This window comes from Carassius auratus, unplaced genomic scaffold, assembly GCF_003368295.1.
Source record: "Carassius auratus strain Wakin unplaced genomic scaffold, ASM336829v1 scaf_tig00005427, whole genome shotgun sequence".
Lineage (NCBI taxonomy): Eukaryota > Metazoa > Chordata > Actinopteri > Cypriniformes > Cyprinidae > Carassius > Carassius auratus.
The window spans coordinates 666-25,361 of record NW_020523661.1 but is presented as its reverse complement, the minus strand read 5'-3'; the positions used below and the strand labels follow the sequence as shown (position 1 = coordinate 25,361).

General features: G+C 36.1%; 3 protein-coding genes and 1 pseudogene across 4 annotated transcripts; all 4 read left to right on the top strand.

Annotated features, from left to right (window-relative positions):
- Positions 1–562: 562 nt before the first annotated feature.
- LOC113070942 (guanylate kinase-like) lies at positions 563–6,013 on the top strand (annotated as a pseudogene).
- A 389-nt stretch (positions 6,014–6,402) lies between these two features.
- On the top strand, positions 6,403–12,863 carry LOC113070946 (armadillo-like helical domain containing protein 1). The gene is made up of 12 exons (XM_026244297.1): positions 6,403–6,444; positions 7,187–7,411; positions 7,547–7,615; positions 7,747–7,913; positions 8,187–8,383; positions 8,755–8,839; positions 8,931–9,047; positions 9,397–9,469; positions 11,132–11,261; positions 11,397–11,474; positions 11,573–11,654; positions 11,768–12,863. The coding sequence occupies exons 2-12, from the start codon at positions 7,206–7,208 to the stop codon at positions 11,794–11,796; spliced, it is 1,233 nt and encodes a 410-aa protein (XP_026100082.1). The 5' UTR covers positions 6,403–6,444; positions 7,187–7,205; the 3' UTR covers positions 11,797–12,863.
- A 173-nt stretch (positions 12,864–13,036) lies between these two features.
- On the top strand, positions 13,037–17,856 carry LOC113070945 (adenine DNA glycosylase-like). The gene is made up of 15 exons (XM_026244296.1): positions 13,037–13,357; positions 13,462–13,592; positions 14,078–14,117; positions 14,221–14,294; positions 14,376–14,417; positions 14,506–14,577; positions 14,684–14,797; positions 15,854–15,951; positions 16,051–16,195; positions 16,282–16,372; positions 16,479–16,661; positions 16,760–16,905; positions 17,033–17,182; positions 17,365–17,406; positions 17,539–17,856. The coding sequence occupies exons 1-15, from the start codon at positions 13,249–13,251 to the stop codon at positions 17,683–17,685; spliced, it is 1,584 nt and encodes a 527-aa protein (XP_026100081.1). The 5' UTR covers positions 13,037–13,248; the 3' UTR covers positions 17,686–17,856.
- A 463-nt stretch (positions 17,857–18,319) lies between these two features.
- Positions 18,320–21,848, top strand: LOC113070943 (elongation of very long chain fatty acids protein 4-like). 2 transcript variants are annotated; one of them, XM_026244295.1, is made up of 9 exons: positions 18,327–18,469; positions 18,616–18,709; positions 18,861–18,931; positions 19,093–19,280; positions 19,396–19,476; positions 19,636–19,692; positions 19,800–19,914; positions 20,116–20,243; positions 20,460–21,848. In XM_026244295.1, exons 3-9 carry the CDS (start codon positions 18,874–18,876, stop codon positions 20,625–20,627), a joined length of 795 nt encoding a protein of 264 aa, XP_026100080.1. In that variant the 5' UTR covers positions 18,327–18,469; positions 18,616–18,709; positions 18,861–18,873; the 3' UTR covers positions 20,628–21,848. The 2 variants fall into 2 exon arrangements, with proteins under 2 accessions (XP_026100079.1, XP_026100080.1); XM_026244294.1 differs by lacking the exon at positions 18,616–18,709 and having other exon boundaries at positions 18,320–18,469.
- Positions 21,849–24,696: the final 2,848 nt, after the last annotated feature.

Genomic DNA, 24,696 nt, shown 5'->3' with positions numbered 1-24,696 from the left:
GATAACAATAATAAATTTCAATAATTATTGTTTAGCACATTGTATCTTTTTTTTTTAAGAAAGATCAGAACACAAATATGCTAGTGAATCATAGTTTTTAAAATTACAGATTGCTTAAAAATACACAAAATATGATTCAAGGGTGTAGTTTGAATTTAATTTAAATTTTAGATTTCCATAATAATATATTTAGAAATTTACAAAATCATTATAGAATTCGAATTTTGCCTTATTTGGTTTATTTACAATGCATTACAGGCAAGACTGGAACTAGTTGTCACAATTTTTAGTTATATATTTATTTACAGTGTACAGTAGTTATTTTATATACTGGCAGCCTATTTAGATTTATATAACATTTCTCAGAATGGATGTTGGTCTTGTCTACAAAATGCATTTTCACCATTATTTCTCAGGGAAAAACAAATAATTATGGCTTTTCTAAGTTTGTATGATTAGTAGCCTCTTATCTCTGTCATAACAAAAAATACACTAGACCTGCTATTTGATTGGCTGAGAGAGAGTAAACGGAGGAGGTGGTAACTGTCACTGGCAGTAAGCTGTGGCAGTAAGTCCAGTGAGCTAGAAACACACACTAACATACTTCACCATCTAACCAGCATAGACAAGGTAAGAGCTGTCTTTCCTTTTTTCAGTGTTCAAAATTTAGAGGTCAAAATGTATGGTTTATTGTTATATAAATTATTTTAATAACAAATGGTTTTATTACACAGTAATCAGTCTGAAAGGATACTGAACACATCAGATTTTATTAAATTTAATTTGTAGATGCATATTCATTTGTGCTTTTAAATAAATTTTTTAATTAAAATATGAATTTTAGTTTTGAAATTTTATGTTGTCTTGAAATAAAAGCACACTTTAAATATTTCAATGTTTAATACTTTTATTATTAAATATTAATTTTATTTACATTTTACATTTTATTTATTTAATTTTTATTATTCTTTATCATCATCATAAGACAGAAACACTTGAAGATGCAGTAGCCAAAATATGTCATTATAGGGATATATGATAGAATAAACAAAGAAAAGTGAAATGAACAAACTGCTGGTAGGGCAACTGTATATTTATTCTAGAGCTGTGTCCAGTGTCCAGTTGGTTTGTCTAGTCTCCAGCAGAGTCCCTAAAAAATAGGCCGGATATGATTCCGGACATGATTCCAGACAGACACTGTAGAAAACATTAAGACAGGCTTTAGGTCAGTGGGCCTTTGTCATTAGGCTAAGGGTAATCCTCTTCATTGGCCTAACCTGACTTCATTAAGATATTTTCATGGCACTTTACATGAACATGTAAATCCTTTTCCACCATGCAAATAATGTAAATGCTTTGCTAAATTGCATTATTATGAAAAACAGACTCTCCAAAGTTCATTTATAACACTTCACTACTTTTTACTTTAATCTGTTTTAAGCCAGCTGGAACATGAACACATTTAACATTTTAAAGTTATATGATGACTTCCATGGTTCCATTCTGTGTTATAAACTATGCAAAATAACTAAATTAATAATAAAGGCTTCTTAGCCAGGAAATAGGGTTATATTATTTTGTTTTACTTTGTGTGCCCTGTTCTCAATTACAAGACCCAGTCCACAGACCTCAAAACAGAATCACTAATCACCCGGATCAGTGGATTAGTTCCTGAGCTTCTCTCTTGGAGGGACGCAGGCGTGCAATAGGCTCAGTGTCCACCCATGTTAACTTCTCTAGCTTATAGCACTCTCTCTCTCTCTCTCTCTCTCTCTCTCTCTCTCAGCTGAGCACCAAGACAAAAGCATCCTACTTGACCTAATCCGTGCTCAGTATGAAAGGTTTTTGTTTGATGTGATTGAATAATAAAGGCTTGTATGTACGATTTAAGAAATCACACATATTTTCTAGCATTTTATGTCAGAGTGCAGTACAATGCTACAGTGTACATTAGAACTCTTAAAACTAAAACTAAATCTCTCTTGAACTATTATGGTTTCATGGTCCTCAGTACAAGTTCATCTGTAATTAATGTGTAATCTATTTTTCATTTTCTTTTACATTTACCTTGTTCGCATTGTGAGGATGAAGCATGTCACGCAACCTACCCATGTGGGCATCTGTCTACTTGGCTGCTATTGTAGCGACAGATGGATTTCTACCAAAATACTAAGTCTGATTGAACACGTGACTTTTGATGTCAAAATATATGGGTAGCATTTCACCTGGCTTGTAAAAGATGCTATGCCTTTTTAGCTGCATTTAATTACACTACCTTAATTTACACACACATATATATATATATATATATATATATATATATATATATATATATATATATATATATATATATATATATATATATATATATATATATATATACTTTTATTCAGCAAGTATTCATTGATCAAATCTGACAGTAAAGACGTTTATAATGTATAATTTATTTTAATTAAATACTGTTCTACTGAATGTTCTATTCATCAAGAATCCTGAAAAAAAATTTTTTAACACAGTTCACAGAAAAATACGAATTCGCACAATGATTTTCAACATTGTTGATCATTTAAAAAGTGCATCAAATCAGCATATTAGAATGATTTCTGAAGAATCATGTGACACTGAAGACTAGAGTAATAGCTGCAAATTTAAAATTGTCATAATATTTCACAATATTGCTGTTCTAACTGTAACATTTGAACAAGAGTAGCCTATACATTTTAAAATATTATTTTATTTTTTTAATTTCCCTTTTATCTACAGACTGTGACTTATTGAATTTTTTTTTTTTTTTTTTTTTTTTTTTTTGCATATACTAGGTTTGAAGATTTTATCACCAAGAACTTAAAACATCTTTCATACCTTTTATCTAACAAACCTGTTTTGATTGTCTCACAGATAAATGTCAGGACCAAGGCCTGTAGTTCTGAGTGGCCCATCAGGAGCCGGAAAAAGCACCCTGTTGAAGAGACTCATGAAAGAATATGAAGGGGTTTTTGGATTCAGTGTCTCGCGTATGTGACATTACAGACAAATTAGACAGATGGTTAGACAAAATACAAGTAAACAAACAACAAGAATGCTGGATACATTTTTTTTATACCTTGATATTTCTTTCTGCAGACACCACCAGAAATCCTCGTCCAGGAGAGGAAGATGGGAAAGGTAAAGCAGAATTCCCGACTTAACAACTATGAGAGGCTTGCTTTATCATAGAAACAATGTCAAATATGAGTTCAGAAATAGAATAAATAACAAAAAGAAATATATACCTGATTGTACTTGCCCAGTGTAGAAAGGGGGGTTTTTCCAACTACATTCCCATCCAATTTGAAAGCCCCTTCAACCTTAGTCCATAACTGTCTTCTTTGTTGCTTCTTACTCCCAAGTGAACTGTTTAATTTCCAAACATATTACCACATTTCACGGGGTAAATTTCTCTTTTTATTCCCCAAAGTGCCTTTGTCATTTTCTCTAGGGCTGAATTGTCTCCCACTGCTTCTGGGGGCTACCTTACTTCCTGTAGCAGACATCCTCTCCTCTGAGACATCTGAAGGTGTAGATTTGGTTTCCATTATTGGTCATAATTAGTTATTATTGATTATTGGCATATGTAATGTGATGAGAAAGTAATGGGGGTTACTTTCATCTTCTAAAATCTAAACCTTTGTAAGTGAATTACACTTCAGGCCAAAATGACAAGATGCGATTGTGGACATCACATCACATGTTCTCTCTGACATGAATGCCAGTGTGCACTTTGGAGTAAAAAGCCTTTGAAAATAGCCCCCTGGGTTCCCCTGGTTTTCTATGTGATGTGAACTGACATCACACTCCTCACAGCATAAAATTCCCAGAGACGATCATTAGCATCACTACAGAACCTTAAAATCATTTAATGAACAAAAATATTTCTAAAATCTGTTTAGGTCACATGGGCAAATTGTTTTTATTTTCTCTGCACAATTTATACAAATTCAATGGATAGGCTGTTTAAAAAGCAAATAACTGAAAGCAGTACAGATTTATTAGAGATATTTAAGGTGGAATTGAGAAAGACTGCATCTAAAAATTATTTTGTGACTATAACCAGCTAATTGTTGGCTTGCTATTCTTATGATATTTATTTACAGATGTTGTTATGCTAATAGGAGTCTCCATTGCAGTGCTGCCACGGATGATGTCAGTGTTTTGCCCTCCTGTAGTTGTGAATTGTTTGTCTTGTGCCTGCAGAACCATTAGGTCCCGCTTTAGATCCCCTCTGATGTTCTGTTGTGGAGTTAAACCAGCAGAACGGTAGGAATCCAGCTCTGGAGCTTTCTCATGGACTTTACATAAAGGACATCTTCGTGAGATTATTTTATGTGCAAATACAGCTGTTTTTGAATTTTTTGAAGTTTAGATTTTAGAAGTTTCATTCACACCATTCCCATCATTTAGTAAGAGCAATCATTTTAACTGGTATCACAGGAACGGATATTCTGAAATAAACATTTGGCGCCCTCTGCTGAGCATAAAGATTTCTGTTTTGATGGGCAGTGAAAAGACTTAAAATGTCACATAGAAAATATTTTATCATTTAGTCATCCTCTTATTTTTTTAATTGTTTTATAAACCTTTCTTTTAATAGTTTACGAGTACATGGTCATTATAATATATAAAATGAACACCCTTTCAGCACATCTGATGAATGTCCCCTTGTTAACAGACACAATTTGTTTGGATTTACAGTTAATCTTCATTCATTTCTGTCCTCAACCCAGATTACCACTTTGTCACAAGAGAGAAGATGCAAGATGGAATTGACAATGATGAATTCATTGAGAATGCTGAGTTTTCTGGGAACATGTATGGAACCAGGTACATTTTATTTGTAAATCGACATTTGTTATCTGATCCCGTTATCCTCTTGATTCAACACAGGTTTGCTGCTAATTCTTTGTCTTCATACCAATGCCCAAAAGTAATTATTTTGAAGTAGCTAAAATTGCCCATTAGCGTATTGTTAATAACAACAAATACATTTTAATGTTATTGCTCATCAAATTTACTATCACTTGCAGCAAAACATCCATAGAAGATGTTCAGGCACAAAACCTCATCTGTATCTTGGATGTTGACATACAAGGAGTGAAAAAACATTAAAAAGACTGATTTGAACCCCATTTATATCTCCATCCAGCCACCTTCAATAGAGATCCTGGTAAGCTGACAGAAACATTCTCAGTTTCATTATACAGCATTTAACTGTCAAAATACAGGAAGACGTTTTATTGTCCTACAGGAAAAGCGTCTGAGAGACAGACAAACCGAGACGGAGGACAGTCTACAGAAGCGTCTGGAAGCAGCGAGGATTGACATGGAGCTCAGTAAGTGACACTTCCAGTAAGTCGGTTGTGCTTGAGCAAAACCTTTGTTCGCTTGCACTTTTGCTCCTCTGTAGGTAAGGAACCGGGAGTTTTTGATTTGGTGATCATTAATGATGACCTGGAAGAAGCCTATGAGAAACTCAAAAGTGTTCTTATTGAGGTAAAACTATTTTATATCTGATTCCATATAGTTTTTCCTAATTTCAGAAATAAATAACACTGAGTGGTTGGGTTTTTCAAACAGGAAATTGAGAAGGTGCAAGATGCCAAGAAATAGGAAAGGAAAAACTGCACTTTTGACCATTCTGCCCGACAACACAGGACATGAAGCCTTTTTTTCCAGCCTTGTACGGTGCAATCATGGTGTTGGTTCTCATGTCAGAATATAAAAACTCTATTCACTTAAACGGCTGATCAAGACGGGTGCTATGTTCAAAGGAGCGTGCTATAGAGCTTTTCTCTGTGGATGAGAGAAAATCTATGCATGTATGTTAAAATCATCTCACTTCAATTGAAGACTCTTCTCTTAGTCTCTCGAGCATGTTTGCAACTTGAATACTGAAGGGAGAAAACTGTAATAGATACGAGTTCAGTTGATATTGATAGTTTGTTTATCATCAGCATATTAGTTATAGTAGAGAAATGATTTTTTTTAAATATGTATGATATTTGTAGAGAGCTAAGCTATTACAGCAGGCTTGACTCTCAGTAAGTCTTTTACAGGTTTGAATGTATTCAACTGAATGGTTAGTTTGAGTGGCACCTCCATGTTTCTAAAATTGTAATGAAAATAAAATAATATCACTTTGGGTTAGCTGAAATAAAATAAAATGAGCATTAGATACATTAAATCATTTCTCTATTGTCGTTTTTCTAATTCTCTTTTCACTTTTAATGTCAAAGTGTAAGTTAAGTGAAATTAAGTAAGTTAATAATCTCCTGATTGATTGTGTTATTAATAAATATGCAAAGATATTAAACAGCACAAATCACATTTTACTCTGACATCAGCGGTTCAAACGGACACCGTGAGCGTCAGTAACCATGGCAACTGCAAACATTGGCGGAAGTGAAGGTGAGAAACATGTCGTGGTTTCTAAATAAAATGTTAGCTGAAAAACAAATATGATATAGATTATAAAAATGCTATTATCAAGATAAGATTTTTCTGTTTTAAGTGTGCATTATAAAACAAATGGTAAACAACCACAATCCGACAAAAGCTGTTTTATTACTGTAAACAAAACGTGTAGGCTACTGGCAAAGTAATTACATTCGCGTCCTTCTACGTATTATTGGATAGTGTGTAATAGTTTTTGATGAATTTCTTCAATTATGGTAAGTTTTTATGTTCACACAGTAGAGCTTTTCTAAATGAACCAGAAATAATGTATGACTTTTGCTTATACAGTTGCAAGCACTGTATCTCATAATGTATGACACGTTTTGATAGAGAAAATGTTGTGAATTCGTACATCTGAATCTATTAAATATATCTAGATATATCTTTGTTCTGGATCTGGACAACTGTTACGAAAAGAAAAACAGCATATGCTGGTTTATTTCGAAGCATGGCCGCTGGTTTGAGCTGGTTCTGAGCTAGCTGATACTGAGCAGGAGTTAGTTACTAAGGACCAGCACATGACGAGCTTAAACTAGCCCATGACCAGCTAAGGAGCAGCTCAAACCAGCTGCCATGCTTCAAAACATACCTACCAGCATATGCTGTATTTTTTTCCAAAAAGAAAAACGTAATATAATATATTTGTCCATTAGTAACACGTACATCAGCTGATATTGTTCATCGTCTCCCACAGTTTGTGAGATGCTTGAGTCATGTCTAGCAGTAAGGAGCAGGCCTCCATCAGTCAGGTGATGTGTTTCCTCCACGAGTGGGATCAGGGCAGTAAGACGGTGCGCAGTCGAATGCTAAGTGACTTTCTGGCCAAGAACACTGGAAAGACGTGTCCTGAACTGGAGCTGGAGTTCGCACAAGTTGCCAGCCTGTTCCTTGCTCGGCTCACTGCCTGGATAAGACTAACGTATCCACACCTAGGGTCATGTTTTCTATCTGTGCTCTAAAAATGAGATACCTTCTGAGTATCTGACTAAAACTTAAGTTGAACTGAGAGACATCAGTCCTGCCATGTATGCCTCCTTACATTTTTTCTTTCCAGTTATATGTTTGGTACATGTCTAGACCTTCAGCTGAGAGCAGTGGGGGTTTTCCTGTCTGCTAACAGCAGGTAAAAGACAAAATTAATGCTGTGGATATAATTTTTGTATTAAGCATGCAAGATCTTTGTGCAAATAAAACTCCCTAAAAGAAACAGTGTCTATCCTAACATGGTTTCATTTTGTTTGTTTGCATGATCAGTCATCAGTACATGATTGAGTTTCTGGAGGTGGGTGGAGTGCTTACCCTGCTTGAGATTCTAGGACAAGACATACTCAAGGAAGGGGATAAAACAGAGGCTCTTCACCTGCTCCAGATCATCGCCAACGCAGGCCAAAAATATAAAGAGCTAATCTGTGAAAGCTATGGTACTTACACAGCACAACTGCACAACAAACTACCAGTCAAGAAGTGAAACAGCTCCAGCTCATTTTTCAGTGATGTATTATGGAATTATATTTTGCAACATTTCCATGAAATATTGTGAGGTTAAAACCTTGCATGATGTAATCAGGATCAATTTTGAAGGTTGGAGATTTTGACAAGCAAACTCTGACAACTTTATATACACACATACTCATTCTGTATACTGGCTCATGAACTGATTTCAGCTCTCACATCAGTTCCTCTCTGATTGACAGGTGTGAAGGCCGTAGCTGAATGTTTGGCCAAATCTGAGACAGAGGGGACTCAGGAGAACGCAGCCGCCCTGCTAGAATCTTTGGCACATGGAAACCCCAAATACCAGAATCAGGTGTACAAGGGCCTGATCGCCCTGCTGACCTGCACCTCGCCAAGAGCACAGCAGCTTGTTTTACAGATCCTACGTATAGTTCAGGTACAACGGTGATGCAGGGTGACAAGAGCACCAAAGGAATCTTGAATAGTTAAAAAAAAAAAATGAACTATTGTTTATGCATTAAGTTTGCTTTAACTTTATTGTATATATATATATATATATATATATATATAAAATTAAAATTAAAGTATCAATATCAAGTAAACTGGTCACCTTTTTACATTTTAGCTGTTTTGCAGCTCACTTTAATTGTCTTGCAATATGACAGTTTAATTTTTAAAAGTACAAATATTTCAGATAGTTCTGGATAGAATGTGAGCTCATGAAAACTGCACTCATAATAATTATTTAAGGACTAGATATGTAATTTTATAAAATTATATGTAATTTATACACTTTGTTTTGTCCAGCCCATTGTAAAAACAGCCCATCACAGCATAGTGGAACCCTTATTAAATCTGCTGAGGTCCCTACATTTAGAAGTGCAATATGAAGGCAAGTGAACATTTCAAATTTGACATTATTTGTTATTGCTTACCCTTCTGTGAATCCCACCTTTGATTTGTACTTTTGTTTTTACTTCCAGCAATAGAACTGATAACAGAGCTTATGCAATCAGAGGTTAGACTGGCTCTGCTCAGGGGTCTGGTGGCTTTTCTCAAACCAACTAAACAGAGAAATCCCAAACACAAGATCCTGGAGGGTATGATCTGTTGCTCATTTTCTTTCAGTTAAAGCAATGCATAAATGTTGTGTAACTGCCAAGGTATTTTTTATTTTTTTTGCAACTGAAACACTGGTTCTCCAATAACTATACTGCTTTGCATTATGATCATGTTGCAGCGTGGAGACATCCTTAATTCAACCTCCCAATTGTTACCTTTTGGGCTTTGTATTTTAATTTAGAGCAGATGTAGATAAGACGAGAAACAAACATGGATTGTGGCTTGAATTAGCATCTTTCTCAGTTATTGATTTGTTTGTCATATGAGTCATAAACTGTCCTGTGTTTCATTTGAAATTCAGCTGAAAAAATTAGATTGTTTTGTTAGATCCAGAGGTGGCCAAAATGACTGATTCACTCCCTGTGCTTCTCCAGCAAGCAGCTTCTGCAAAAACCATCAGGTACTTCAAACAATGGATACATTCAAGACATACTGCATGGAAAATATTATACAGGTCCTTCTCAAAAAATTTGCATATTGTGATAAAGTTCATTATTTTCCATAATATAATGATAAAAATTAAACTTTCATATATTTTAGATTCATTGCACACCAACTGAAATATTTCAGGTCTTTTATTGTTTTAAAACTGATGATTTTGGGATACAGCTCATGAAACCACAAAATTCCTATCTCAAAAAATTAGCATATTTCATCCGACCAATATAAGAAAAGTGTTTTTAATACAAAAAAAGTCAACCTTCAAATAATTATGTTCAGTTATGCACTCAATACTTGGTCAGGAATCCTTTTGCAGAAATGACTGTTTCAGTGCGGCGTGGCATGGAGGCAATCAGCCTGTGGCACTGCTGAGGTGTTATGGGGCCCAGGATGCTTCGATAGAGGCCTAAGCTCATCCAGAGTGTTGGGTCTTGCGTCTCTCAACTTTCACTTCACAATATCCCACAGATTCTCTATGGAGTTCAGGTCAGGAGAGTTGGCAGGCCAATTGAGCACAGTAATACCATGGTTAGTAAACCATTTACCAGTGGTTTTGGCACTGTGAGCAGGTGCCAGGTCGTGCTGAAAAACGAAATCTTCATCTCCATAAAGCTTTTCAGCAGATTGAAGCATGAAGTGCTCCAAAATCTCCTGATAGCTAGCTGCATTGACCCTGCCCTTGATAAAACACAGTGGACCAACACCAGCAGCTGACATGGCACCCCACACCATCACTGACTGTGGGTACTTGACACTGGACTTCAGGCATTTTGGCACTTCCTTCTCCCCAGTCTTCCTCCAGACTCTGGCACCTTGATTTCCGAATGACATGCAAAATTAGCTTTCATCCGAAAAAAGTACCTTGGACCACTGAGCAACAGTCCAGTGCTGCTTCTCTGTAGCCCAGGTCAGGCGCTTCTGCCGCTGTTTCTGGTTCAAAAGTGGCTTGACCTGGGGAATGAGGCACCTGTAGCCCATCTCCTGCACACGCCTGTGCACGGTTTCTACTCCAGACTCAGTCCACAATCTTCCTCAGGGTCCAGTCACCTCTTCTCATTGTGCAGCTTTTTTTGCCACACTTTTTCCTTCCCACAGACTTCCCACTGAGGTGCCTTGATACAGCACTCTAGGAACAGCCTATTCGTTCAGAAATGTATTTCTGTGTCTTACCCTCTCGCTTGAGGGTGTCAATGATGGCCTTCTGGACAGCAGTCAGGTCGGCAGTCTTACCCATGATTGCGGTTTTGAGTAATGAACCAGACTGGGAGTTTTTAAAAGCATCAGGAATCTTTTGCAGGTGTTTAGAGTTAATTAGTTGATTCAAATGATTAGGTTAATTGCTTGTTTAGAGAATCTTTTCATGATATGCTAATTTTTTGAGATTGGAATTTTGGGTTTTCATGAGCTGTATGCCAAAATCATCAGTATTAAAACAATAAAAGACCTGAAATATTTCAGTTGGTGTGCAATGAATCTAAAATATAGGAAAGTTAAATTTTTATCATTACATTATGGAAAATAATGAACTTTATCACAATATGCTAATTTTTTGAGAAGGACCTGTATAAGGCATGCTGATCTGCATGATTATTATGTATAATATATTGACATGATGTTACAGGATTCTGGCACAGAGAAGTGAAGAGATATCCAAAGAGCTGCTCTCTCTCAGAGTGATCCATCACTTACTGTTTGCAATGGGGAACCAGGAACATGCAGATTCCCAGAGACAAGCCAGCCTGGCTTTGGAGGTTAAATTTAAAACTACCTCTTACCCACACTCACTCATTTTTACATATGCTGATTATGAATCTGTCAAGTAAATGCAGTACTGGGCAAGCAATAGACCAATGACAATCTGATATTAATGTGTAATGTCTGTTTAGCATTTTGTGCGCATGTATCCAGTGGTGGAAGAGCATGTACGCAGAGCATTGGGCACCAGACTTTTTGAGTCTTTTATGGTGAGGCCTTATGGTTGTGGTTTTATATAAAATAAAAATATCAAGTCAATATACAGTTAGTTAACTTTAAAATGTGTTTCTCTGCATGTTGTTTATAGCACAATGCTGATGTCCTACATTTGAACATGGATGACATTCAAGCTGACATTTTATGCTCAAATAAAGTGAACATTTCATGTGGTGAGTTGACATATCTAGAGAGACATGGCTAGGTTGTATGTTTTTTGTCTTTATTTGAAAGACACCAATGTTTAATTACAATGTCCTTTCATTTTCCTTTTATTTTTCTACAGTGCTTGAGGATCAGAATTCAAATTCTTGAACACAGCTTTAAACAGCCTTTTTTTTGTTGTTGGTGTTTTGATCCATAAAATAAGGAATTACAAATAACAGTCTTCTATAGCATATTTCTTTGGTTCTATTAAATATGGGTTCACTAGAAAACTCAAGCATTACATTATAAAATAGATTGTAATGTCTTTGTCATGTAAGTATCATAACAAATTATGCTAACTTTAGCTAATAACTAAATTAAACAGACGTGTTGAATAGGGGAAAAATGTGCTGTGTAACGTTAGATATTATTGAATATTATATGGGTTACTGTTTTACTATGAATGTTATTGTAAAATATGGTTCCATTAGTGAGATAAAATGTGGTTATTACGGTTCAGTACAAATGCATGGTTAAACTATGATTACTGTAATAAAACCATACGTTAGTTAATTTCCGTAAGAGTATATGATTTATAATGATGAAAAGTAATGATGCAGTATTAGGTAACGTTATTTTAATTATTTCTCCACTAACTTTGAAAGCCTCAAAGAGTTGTTTCCTCAAGTCTTTACATTCGGTAATATTCAGTGCTTGCTGTTATATTTATTATTCATGTTAGATATGCACAAAAATGAAACCAACTCGAGATCTCCGCAGATGATGCCGCTGTCACACGGTTTCGGGGTTTACAAGGGAACTTTTAAACTGCGCATGCTCCTTGACCTAACTCACCCCCCCACCCCAATGCTTTATTAATTTAGTCCGACTGGAAAATAGATAATACATATTCACATGATCAAATTAACAGTAAAAAAAAAAGATTTTTAAAAAATATATAATTTTCAATGCTTTGAGAGCATTCTATGGTTTCAGTGCTTTGTTTGTTTTGTGTTTGCGCCAAGAAATTTACATATAACGTTAACTCAAAGTCATTTATAAAATTTGCAAAATTTGGTTTACATCAGAGCCCGTCTCATATTAGACATTCTCTTTTTAGAGATTTTTACTATGCTCTTTGACCTTGCGAACAAACCACGCCCGCGCGATGACGTCAGATCATACTCCAGTGTTTTTGGCGAAGGCGGGAGCGCTACAGCTTGTGGGTGTTTTCAAACTGCTGGGTGTTTCTTAATCATTGCAATCAAAATGACCCATCTTACCTAACCCCACCCCTAAACCTACATCACTATGACGTCAGCCAATCAGGTGTCATGGTCTAAAAACACCCTGATCTAGTAACTCCCATTACTTTCCTGCAGAGACCTTGGCTACTGCTGCAAGTTGAGAAAACACGCTTGTTCCTTCCTTGTTGCATTACTAACGGTAGTACTTTGCACGTCGTTTATGATTTTCAACGGTCTGAGGTTTATTTCGTTGTATTTCTTTTCCCATAATAGCGACCATGTGAAGATAGTTTTGATTTTAACTTAAAGTTTTAAGGGAGTTTTAAGTGTACCACAGGTTGTTTACTAATTAGTTAAAGATTGGTTTAGCGCTATGAGCAGGTTAAGATCTGCAGTGCATAAGGGGAAGACAGCCGCTCTAGAAAGCACAGAGGTGATCAAATCCAGCAATAAGAAGAACTCAAAGCCCGCCATTAAAGAGGGTGAGTGGTTCTCTGTGCAACTGAGAGACGTTATAAATCAAGGCAACACGACGTTTGCTTTTAAAATGTTATAATGTTTAAGTTTGAGTTCTTATTTCCACCAGAGGAACCGTCTGAAACGGGACCTTCCTCATCATACCACTTTTTCCATGATCCAACTGAAATCCCTCTTTTCCGCTCTCACCTACTGCAATGGTATGATCAGAATAAGAGAGAGCTGCCCTGGAGGACACTGGTAAATACATAATATTCTTAATTAGTAAATAACCTAATCTAACAGACCGTACATAGTTTTTTGTCAAGTTACTACGCTTTTTTTGGGCCCATGATATACAGCTGTAGATGCTCATAGGAAGTGATCAGCATTTCAGTGCTATTTCTTTTATTTTTTTATTTTTGCATGTTAAAGGACATTTAATGTATTGCAGGGGAGAATGATTGTAGGCCTAAAAACATGAATTATACTGGTAAAATAAATAGTCTGTGTAAAAGCACATAAATTATTTAGTTAGCTGGGAATTATTTAATTTTTCCCAAAATGTTGACTGTGGGGTAAAGTGTGTTAGTTCTACTTGAGGGTTATTTGTTTCAGTGGTTTAACTAATGTTTATGACAAAAACCGTTACAAAATTGTTTAGTTGCATTCATTGCAAATAAGACATTGAAATGAGATCAGTCTTTTGTGTGTGTGTGTGTGTGTGTGTGTTTTAATCCATACAGGCTATGACAGAACCAGATGTTAATATCAGGACATATGGAGGTATGAAAAAGTGTTTTACTTTCATGATCACCTTAACCTAAATCCTTTTTTTTATATTTTTATGTAAGTGTATTTATTTAATTTTTTCTGATGTTGTCCTCAGTGTGGGTCTCAGAGATCATGTTACAGCAGACCCAAGTTGCCACAGTGATAGACTACTATAACAGATGGATGAAGGTAGCCAAGCTGTTTGATATCTCCTCTCACAGTACCTCTGGAATGCCACATTTTATGCTGTTTCTGCGTCTTTATTTTTAGAGATGGCCAACTGTGGAAAAACTTGCTGCAGCCACACTGGAGGTGATGGTTAAATCCATAGACATGCACAAAATAAAAAGACAGAGACAAAGTGAGCACCTGACAGTGGTGTATTATTGTCTACCTGCAGGAAGTGAACCAAATGTGGGCGGGTCTTGGATACTACTCTCGAGGACGCAGGCTGCACGAAGGTGCTCAGAAAGTAGGTTTAAACATAGTAATGCAGAATTTAGATATAATTAAGATGTTTGCTTTCATATATTTGTGTAATAATCTGCACATATTAAAAGGCTTGATTCTTACAATAGGTGGTATCAGAACTGGATGGACAGATGCCAAAGACCACAGCAGGACTGCTAAAACAGCTGCCTGGAGTTGGACGTTACACAGCAGGCGCAATCAGTTCTATAGCACTTGGACAGGTACATTAGATTTGTTCCATTTTCTCAAAGAAATGGTTCGCCTAAAAAAATAGGTGAAATTTACTCGCCCTCAAGCTGTCAAAGATGGTGATGAATATGATGAGAAATGTAGCATTTTATACTTGCTCACCAATGCCTCAATTGCATTGAATGTGTGCCATCCGAATGAAAGCCCAAAAAGCTGATAAAAAAAATCAATGATCAAAAGGGATTCAACTCCAGTCCATAAATTAACATTTTGTGAAGTGAAAAGTTGCATGTTTGTTAGAAACAAATCCATCATGAAGATATTTATTACTTCTATCTGTTAACTTGATGCACCACGTATTAGTTTAGGACTGTTTTCTCTTGTAAACTGTGACTCATTTCTGCATATTTTTCTCCTGAATCAGATTTTTTACTGGAGAAAACAATAATATGTATAGAGGACTTGTATTTTAGCTGGAAGCAACAGTTTGAAGTTAAATCAAGGGAAATCTTAATCTTAATGATGGATTTGTTTTTGTTTTTTTTACAATCACACAGATTTTTTTTTTTCTTCAAGACATTAACTGATGGACTGGATTTGTGTGGATTACTTGTGAAGTCATCAGCCCAAATCTTACCCCTAGTCAGACACCCCTGTGTCATGTTACCGCAACAAAAACATGAACATACACTGAGCAATTGTCTTTTTATTAACATTAATACATTTATTTTTCTATGTTTTTTGTTTACTACGCACAAGGTTTATTTGCGTAGTCCGTTTTTTTGTGCATATCTATAGCAGAATTACAGCGCCACATGCTGGTCTGGTATGTATACAACATATTTTTTTTTCTTTTTTTGTAAGTTATGTGGTTTTGTGTGGACGCAGATATTTCTTGAGATGAGAAAAAAAGATCGGATTGGAAAAGCTCTGGCCTCGTGTGGACATAGCCTTAAGTATTGCTAAATAAAAACAATCTTTAACATCTTAAAGATCCTATATTTGGGGAAACTTATATTAAACACTGTGAATATTTAGCAATAAATGCTTTTTATTTATTTAATGCAATGATGTTTGTTGTTCTCCAGGTGACCGGTGCAGTTGATGGAAATGTCATTCGAGTTCTCTGTCGCATTCGAGCCATAGGTGCAGACAGCACCAGTCCTGCTGTAACAGATGCTTTGTGGTAATAAAAGACACATCAAGCTGATTGTACCGTTAAGCAAATGTATATCTGATATGTAAAATGTTGGTTTTAATTGGTCTATTTATTGGCATATTTCAGGAAAATTTCTGATACACTTGTTGACCCAGAGAAACCCGGAGACTTTAATCAGGCTATGATGGAATTAGGGGCCAGAGTCTGTACCCCAAAATCCCCTCTATGTGGCCAGTGTCCTGTTCAAACCCATTGTCATGCCTTTAGGAAGGTACTGCTGAGCAGTTCTCACCAAAATGCTTTTATGTAAAACTGTCAAATTATTATACATCACATTTGATGTCTCTTATACTTTAGGTGAGCATTAAACAAGAGATTGACTCCAAAAGGCTTCTAAGTAAACGTGTCTCAAAGCTCAACACCTCAGTTCCTGACATAGAGAATTGTTGTAAGTTGTAAAGTCTTCGGTTAATCATGAAATATTCTCTTTTGATCCATACTTCAGATCTATAAATCAAAAGCAGTGTCTAATGCACGTTCACATTCTCTGACAGTGGCTGCTGGCAGCTGTGACCTGTGTCTGTCAGAGGACTGGGACCCTCAGCTGGGGGTGCAGAATTACCCAAGAAAGCCTGTTAAAAAAGCTCCACGTGTGGAGCAAACACTAACCTGTATAGTGGAACGCCAGCAAGCCGGAGAAGAGATGGAGTATTTTCTCACTCAAAGACCGAGCAAAGGTGAAACAATAGTTTTTACTGGGTGAATGAGAAAAGGTTTCTAGAAAATGGAAAATATCATGAACAATATGATTTTGGATTACACTGATGTGTTGCAGGACTCTTGGCAGGGATGTGGGAGCTGCCCAGCATGCTCTTGGCAGCAGACGTCAGTGAGAATAAATATAAAGGCTTGATATGTGACATGATTCAAAAATTGCTGGAAAAATCTCTAGATGCTAACTCAGTGCAGTTTGTGGGAGAGGTTTGTGTTTTCCCCAAAACATATCATCTTGGGTCAATATTTGATTTGCATCTTCGGTGATGATGTGCACGTTTGGTTACAATGCATGTGTTTGATATTCATTCATGTCTTTCATGTTCTCTATCAGGTGGTGCACATTTTCTCCCACATCCATCAAACATATATAGTCTTTTCTTTGCGTGTGTCTGACTGGTCAGAAGGAGAGCAAGAGCAGAGGACCTGCTGGCTCACTAAATCTGCTCTGAAGGAGGCGGCTGTATCCACTGGGGTTAAAAAGGTTGTGTATATTTTCATGGGTTTCACAGTAAAGACAGATTAACCTTAAAACTACATGAATTGTTTGTGTATACAAAAAATCTTGTGTACAAGAAATGCATATTTTTTTTTAAATACTTTTTTAAACTTTGTTGTTACTGTCATTCACATGTATGTAAAGATCTTGTATTTTCATTTGCACAGATTATGAAGCTCTATGAATCTTCAAGCAAGGTGGACAGTAAGGTAAGTGTTCCTGAGTTTGCACATGCTTCATTCTTTGCACTGTTTGTTGTTTTTGACTTATTTTAATTTTCATATCTAATTTATTATTAAAATTCTGTTTTTGCCCTACCCTAACATTTCACACATTTTCAGGAAAAGAAGAGAAAACCCAGCCCTGAGAAACGGTCAAACAAAATAAAAAAGCCTAAGGGTGCTGTTACTAATGAAGGACCCAAACAACTCTGCATCAGTAAATTCTTTTCTACCTCTAAGGCAACGACCAAAAGCCAAAACTGTTGACAAAAGACTGTCTGTATATTAAGGTTTCTTATTTTTGATAGGGTCAATGTGTAGTCATCATGTAATTTTGCTATGTTAAGAGTGACGCATATAATAACACATTACCTGCAGCTTTTTTTTTAGAGGTATAGTTGTGTTTTTAAATAAATAAATGTGTAACCAGCCTGGTTTTTTTAAAAAAAGGCCATTAAAAAAATTGGGATCCAGAATAAAAGACTTGAGTTTTTAAATAGATCTGGAAACACATTTACACAAGGAGATCTTTCTCTCTACTTCATTTTTTCAGTTTGCAGCAAACTTTTTTATTTAACAGTATTTAGCCAGACATATAAAATTAGATTACGTGGTCATGTTCATTTAATTCAATGCGCCCTCAATGCCCTTCCCTCCGATACTGGGTGTCAAAATAAGAGTCAAGGTTTTATATTTATATTTTAACAAACCTGAGGTTATTTGTAATATGACACACATGTGGAAATATACTTTAAAAGTATAAAGTGTTATAAGTATACAATTATAAATATGTTTATTTGTTTAAATTTCAGATTAATGTGTCTGTTTTCTTGGCCCCAGTGGGACTTATAATTGTGAAACGTGAGTTAAGAAAACTGGGTGCAGTCCAAAGTTTTCCTTCCAGTAGTTCTGTACACTTCTGCATAACAACTGATACCACTCTATTTCCCATGTTACTCAAATAATTTTGTGTGAAGTTCAAAGTTCTTATCTGACCGCGCGACTGACTGAACTCTTCCACACAGTGCGATACACCTGTACTTTTCCTCGGGTAAGTTCACCAGGAAATTACTGCGGTCAAGTCAGCCGCAGTTCTGTTGATTTCAAACGTTTGTCAAAACGTGAAATAATCCCTATACAGAAAAAGTCAATTGCAGTCCGATAATAAAAACGTACGTTACATTTCTTGTCAATAAGTTGCATAATTACAAGAACCGCCTGCAATATGGAGAAGGTATCCCTCAAGTACAAGACCTCAAATCTCTGTGCTGCAAATCTACTTCCTTAACATGTATGCAACCCTTCGATTTTCTTTGTATAGCATGTTGCCCATTATTAAGAAGAACGCACAAACACGGGATATATTATTCCTTTTTATACATGTTTTACCACCGTCTACTGAATGCTAGTCTAGTCTTTTTGTTCTTTTTTTTATGATAAAGCACATATTCCTCTATGGAATCAGCATGGCAGAGAGTGGGATCCATGCACCGCTGGATTGTAGAAAATGGCGGTATGATTTTTTTTTTTCGTGTTGTATAAACATGATTTATTTTACACCTTGTATTTAACTGTACTATCTAGAGAAACGTTACATCATAAAATATTTATATAATCATCTATAGAATGCACTTTTATGCAAAACTCCTTGTGTTTTCTGTCATGGTATCACAGATAAGAGGACAGACCCATGGCTTCTTGTCTACTCTCCTGTTCCAATCATCTGTATATTTTTGTGCTATCTTGGTATTATTTGGATTGGACCCAAGCTTATGAAACACAAGGAACCAGTGAACCTAAAAGCAGTGCTTATTGTATACAACTTTGCGATGGTCGGTTTGTCGATTTACATGTTCCATGAGGTACATTTTGGATTTCACACATACTTGTTCAGTCCAATATAGGTGCATACTATTTCAAGGTCTTGTGTTAAAATAACCTAGTCATCAAATCTAAAATCTATTTTTCTTTCCAAAGTTCTTAGTCACATCATGGCTGGAAAACTACAGTTATCTGTGTCAACCTGTGGACTACAGCCCCAGTCCTCTAGGAATGAGGGTGATTACATCTCTCTCACTTTGTTTAGCTGCCTAATGTTCTTTGCTATCAGTAATTCCTGTTTTTCAAATCATAATCAAATTTACCTATGATGTTATCATTATTTTTCAATTTCCAAAAAAATTGCATTGTTACCTAATAATTACTTGATCTTTTTAGATGGCCAGTGTATGCTGGTGGTTCTTCTTCTCTAAAGTTATTGAGCTTAGTGATACAGTAAGTTTTACTCATTTTAAAAAAAATATGATTGTTGCAGATATTTACACCTGTTTTAGACATGCAGTTCAAATAAAGAAGCTTTCCCTCCCAACCTCCTCTCTCAGGTCTTTTTTATCCTAAGAAAAAAAAACAGCCAGCTCACTTTTCTACATGTGTATCATCATGGAACTATGATCTTCAACTGGTGGGCAGGAGTTAAATTTGTGGCTGGAGGTCAATGTAAGACAAACATTAAATAATTAATACATATTCAGTGACTACAGGTAATATCCACTTACTACAAACTAGGTTTCCTAGCCTTTTTTTATTCTATGAATTTTTATATACACACTAAAAATAACACTTATGCATGCATTTTTTCTAAAGTAATTTTTTTGTCATGTATTTCATTATTTTGTGTCTTTTTGCCTATTCATTCAGCATTTTTTATCGGGCTGCTGAACACCTTTGTTCATATTGTGATGTATTCCTACTATGGCCTGGCGGCCCTGGGGCCTCACATGCAGAAATATCTGTGGTGGAAGCGTTACCTCACCTCATTGCAGCTGGTAAATACACAACACATTGATATTGTGCTCATTTAGTCTTTCACTTTTAGTCTATTAGAGCCTTTTGTTTTACAAATGTGTATTCTTTTGTAAATTGCATCAATACAGATGTCCTGTAAATAGATGGGCAGATGATAATTTTTACAATTAGAATAAAACAAAAATTAAAACAGAAACGTTACATCAGCGGGACTGTTGAACAATTTGTCATTACAGGTCCAGTTTGTCTTGCTGACTATTCACACTGGTTACAACCTCTTCACCGAGTGTGATTTTCCTGATTCCATGAATGCAGTTGTGTTTGCATATTGCATCAGCCTCATTATACTCTTCAGCAACTTTTACTACCGGAGCTACATAACCAGGAAGAGCAAGATGTCTTAGCATATTGGTCCACATGAGGAGGAGAGGACTCACCTGTCCTTTAATATACTAATTTGTCCATTGCAGTTGTCACTGCAGTCATTCCTCAGTTATATTAAGTCTTCAGGACTGAAAATTTGCTGAAACCACTGACCTTATATCTAATTTGGGTTGTAAATGACTTGACTAAAAAAGATGTCACGTTTTATTGCATTTTGGAACCTCAACCAAAATAATTGTAACTTTAAATAAAGTTTAATTTCATTTTAAATAACTTAATGATGGAACCTTGTGCATTACAAATTGTCTTTTAACAAAAGTGAAGTGCACTAGATGGCGTTGGGCTGCCTCAGACGATGTTCTCGCATAGATTCTCATGATGAGATACTGTAGTACCAGTGCTGACAATTTCCGTGATTTTCTTTCAGGTTTAAGTGAACCCAAAAATGTGACATTTATCCCCAAAAATGCGAATTTTAGCAGAGGAACCCCAACAAAAATGTATATTTTACCCCACCGGAATGCGATTTTTGACCGGGGATCCCACTCGAAACCAGTGGGGCAGGGTTTCATATTTACTTGATTGAAGCAGCTCTGGGCAATTAAAGACTCCATTTGTCCATTCATTATTTCTAAAGAAACACAAAAATGTATAAAAGGCCCGATTACCTTGTATCTTACGTTGTGGCCCCGTAGAAGCAGTCTTTGTAAAAATAGGCTAACGATTGCATCATAACCTGCGACTCTCTGTCGCACAGTAGAGAAATTACCATGATGATAGCTTATACTTTTTTTTTTTTTTTTTTGACTTTTTCAAAGCCTCTGATTCTATTGAGCATCCTTTTATTTTCTACTGTTTAAAACACTTTGGGTTTGGGGCTTATTTCTGTAATGCTATGAAAACTCTTTATATAGTTCAGTGAAATTAAATAATGGCACTACTCAAAGATTTAATTTGGAAAGAGGAGTTAGACAAGGCTGCCCAGTCTCTTTTTACCTCTTTCTCATTGTTGCTCAGTTGTTTTGTCACTTCATCCAATTTAAAAAGAATTCAAGTTGAAGAGAGAAGTGTCCTGAAAAGTCAGTTGGCTGATGACAAGGCTCTTTTCCTAAAAAAATGATCAAATTCAGTCAGCTGTCAAGATCATTGAAGTTGTTTCCAGTGCCTCAGGGCTTTTCTTAATTTATAAAAATGTGAACTATTTGCTTTAAAAAGTTGCTATTAAAGAAACATATGTAATATCCCTGTAAAGGATTCTCCAACTTATTTGGGTATGGTTATTCCTAAAAATGAGTGATCGACCCAGTGATAAAAAAAAGTATAGAATAGATTTAATGTTTGGTTGCAGAGGGACTTGACTCTCAGAGGTCGTGTTCTGCTGGCTTAAGCGGAAGGTAATTCTAGGCTTACTTATATAGCTTCCTCAATACACTCAGATAATAAAACAAATAAGATAATTGATCGAATTATGCTGAATCTTTTGTGGAAAAACCGTATACACTATATTAGAAAATCTGTAATTGTTAATTCATATAAAAATGGAGGGCTTGATTATTTAGATTTTTCTATTTTAAATAACATTTCAAAATTAACTGGTTGAAATATTTTCTAAAAAACAGTGATTCTGTGTGGAATATGATTTCTAAATCGGTTTTTGACAAACTTGGTGGCCTTTCATTTTTGCTTATGTGTGATTACAGAATTGAGAAACTTCCAGTTAAACTGTCAGCTTTTCACAGGCAAGCACTTTTGGCTTGGAAATTAATTTACAAGCTGAATTTTTCTCCACATTATTAATATTTTATATAAACAAGAGTATATTTTGGACAACTTAGTTTGATGAGGGAATTCTTGTGGTTGGTCAATTGTTGAATTATCAGGGGTATTTAATGACTTATGATGAGTTTCTTTCATACTTCAACCTCTCTGTTTCCCCTAAAGAATTTGCCTCTGTAATTGGTGCTATCTCTTTGTGTGTTGTCTCTTTATGTAGTTTCTTATTGTGTCTTTATTGCATCTAACTGATACGATTAGTGGTAAAGTTTGTTTATCGACAAGCAAAAATAATAGGGCTATACATTCCCTTTTTCAAAAAGAACTTGTCAGTAAACCACGTCATTTCCTATTGGTCAAGGTTTATTGGAACTTTTAATTGGAATAAGGTCTGGTTGTTACATAATAAATATATTCTTACAGAAAAGGTCAAGGAAATTTGTATTCAAGATACTGCATAAATTTTACCCTGCTAAACATTTTCTATCCAAATTTAACAAAGACATTGATGTAAATTTTTCATTTTGTTTTTTGCAACCAGAAACTGTAACTATTATTTTCTGGCACTGCCAGTATACAAAAAGTGTGTGGTGGGAAGTTTTGAAATTTATAAATAACAAATTAAAATGTACTTTTCTTTTGTTATACGAACATGTAATATTTGGTTTTCTACAGTATGAAAAGAGTATGGAAAAGGAAGCATATATGATTAATCTTTTGATTATTTTAGTTAAGTTTTTAACCATCTTTATTTTTTGGCTTAAAGGTGCCATCTGTAATGTTTGGCCAAAAAAATTAAGTCATACTCCACATTCCATACCAGATGGGGGCAGTATGCCTCAATAAAGTGAATTGGTCTACTCTAGATTAACAAACGAGAAACGGCATAGTCTCTATTCTCCGCCCCTACTTTCACAACAACACTACAGCCATAGCCGAAGCCTAACTGTGCATTCACACCGCCGGCGTCTAGAGCGCCGCTCTGCTCACGACGCTGCAGAAAGATTTGTGAGCGCTCAGACGCTCTAACGTAGATTGAATGCTTATTTTGTATTTAAAGTGGCCGCAAAGCAAACAAGCTTGTTGATCTCGTGCAGACTAACCACAAGGAGTTATAAGTTAACCTCATTAAATATTGTTGTGGACAAAATAATAGGATCCTTTACTTAAAATGAACAATCTTAGACACCTAAAGATTCCTGAGGCTTTTAAAAACTCCCAGCCTGGTTCATTACTCAAAACCGCAATCATGGGTAAGACTGCCGACCTGACTGCTGTCTAGAAGGCCATCATTGACACCCTCAAGCGAGAGGGTAAGACACAGAAGTACATTTCTGAACGAATAGGCTGTTCCCAGAGTGCTGTATCAAGGCACCTCAGTGAGAAGTCTGTGGGAAGGAAAAAGTGTGGCAAAAAACACTGCACAACGAGAAGAGGTGACCGGACCCTGAGGAAGATTGTGGAGAAAGACCGATTCCAGACCTTGGGGGACCTGCGGAAGCAGTGGACTGAGTCTGGAGTAGAAACATCCAGAGCCACCGTGCACAGGCGTGTGCAGGAAATGGGCTACAGAGAAGCAGCACTGGACTGTTGCTCAGTGGTCCAAAAAACTTTTTTCGGATGAAAGCAAATTTTGCATGTCATTCGGAAATCAAGGTGCCAGAGTCTGGAGGAAGACTGGGGAGAAGGAAGAGCCAAAATGCCTGAAGTCCAGTGTCAAGTACCCACAGTTAGTGATGGTCTGGGGTGCCATGTCACCTGCTGGTGTTGGTCCACTGTGTTTTATCAAGGGCAGGGTCAATGCAGCTAGCTATCAGGAGATTTTGGAGCACTTCATGCTTCCATCTGCTGAAAAGCTTCATGGAGATGAAGATTTCGTTTTTCAGCACGACCTGGCACATGCTCACAGTGCCAAAACCACTGGTAAATGGTTTACTGACCGTGTTATTACTGTGCTCAATTGGCCTGCCAACTCTCCTGACCTGAACCCCATAGAGAATCTGTGGGATATTGTGAAGTGAAAGTTAAAAGACGCAAGACCCAACACTCTGGATGAGCTTAAGGCCGCTATCGAAGCATCCTGGGCCCCATAACACCTCAGCAGTGCCACAGGCTGATTGCCTCCATGCCACGCCGCATTGAAAAAGTCATTTCTGCAAAAGCATTCCTGACCAAGTATTGAGTGCATAACTGAACATAATTATTTGAAGGTTTACTTTTTTGTATTAAAAACACTTTTCTTTTATTGGTCGGCTGAAATATGCTAATTTTTGAGATAGGAATTTTGGGTTTTCATGAGCTGTATGCCAAAATCAT

Excerpts from the sequence above, each read along its gene's own strand:
- LOC113070946 (XM_026244297.1), top strand. The coding sequence starts at position 7,206 with ATGTCTAGCAGTAAGGAGCAGGCCTCCATCAGTCAGGTGATGTGTTTC. Across the intron at positions 7,412-7,546 it reads ACTGCCTGGATAAGACTAAC|TTATATGTTTGGTACATGTC; the intron begins GTATCCACACCT and ends TTTTCTTTCCAG. Across the intron at positions 11,475-11,572 it reads GACTTTTTGAGTCTTTTATG|CACAATGCTGATGTCCTACA; the intron begins GTGAGGCCTTAT and ends TGTTGTTTATAG.
- LOC113070945 (XM_026244296.1), top strand. The coding sequence starts at position 13,249 with ATGAGCAGGTTAAGATCTGCAGTGCATAAGGGGAAGACAGCCGCTCTA. Across the intron at positions 14,418-14,505 it reads TTGCTGCAGCCACACTGGAG|GAAGTGAACCAAATGTGGGC; the intron begins GTGATGGTTAAA and ends GTCTACCTGCAG. Across the intron at positions 16,373-16,478 it reads TCCTGACATAGAGAATTGTT|TGGCTGCTGGCAGCTGTGAC; the intron begins GTAAGTTGTAAA and ends ATTCTCTGACAG.
- LOC113070943 (XM_026244294.1), top strand. The coding sequence starts at position 18,874 with ATGGAATCAGCATGGCAGAGAGTGGGATCCATGCACCGCTGGATTGTA. Across the intron at positions 18,932-19,092 it reads CTGGATTGTAGAAAATGGCG|ATAAGAGGACAGACCCATGG; the intron begins GTATGATTTTTT and ends ATGGTATCACAG. Across the intron at positions 20,244-20,459 it reads ACCTCACCTCATTGCAGCTG|GTCCAGTTTGTCTTGCTGAC; the intron begins GTAAATACACAA and ends TTGTCATTACAG.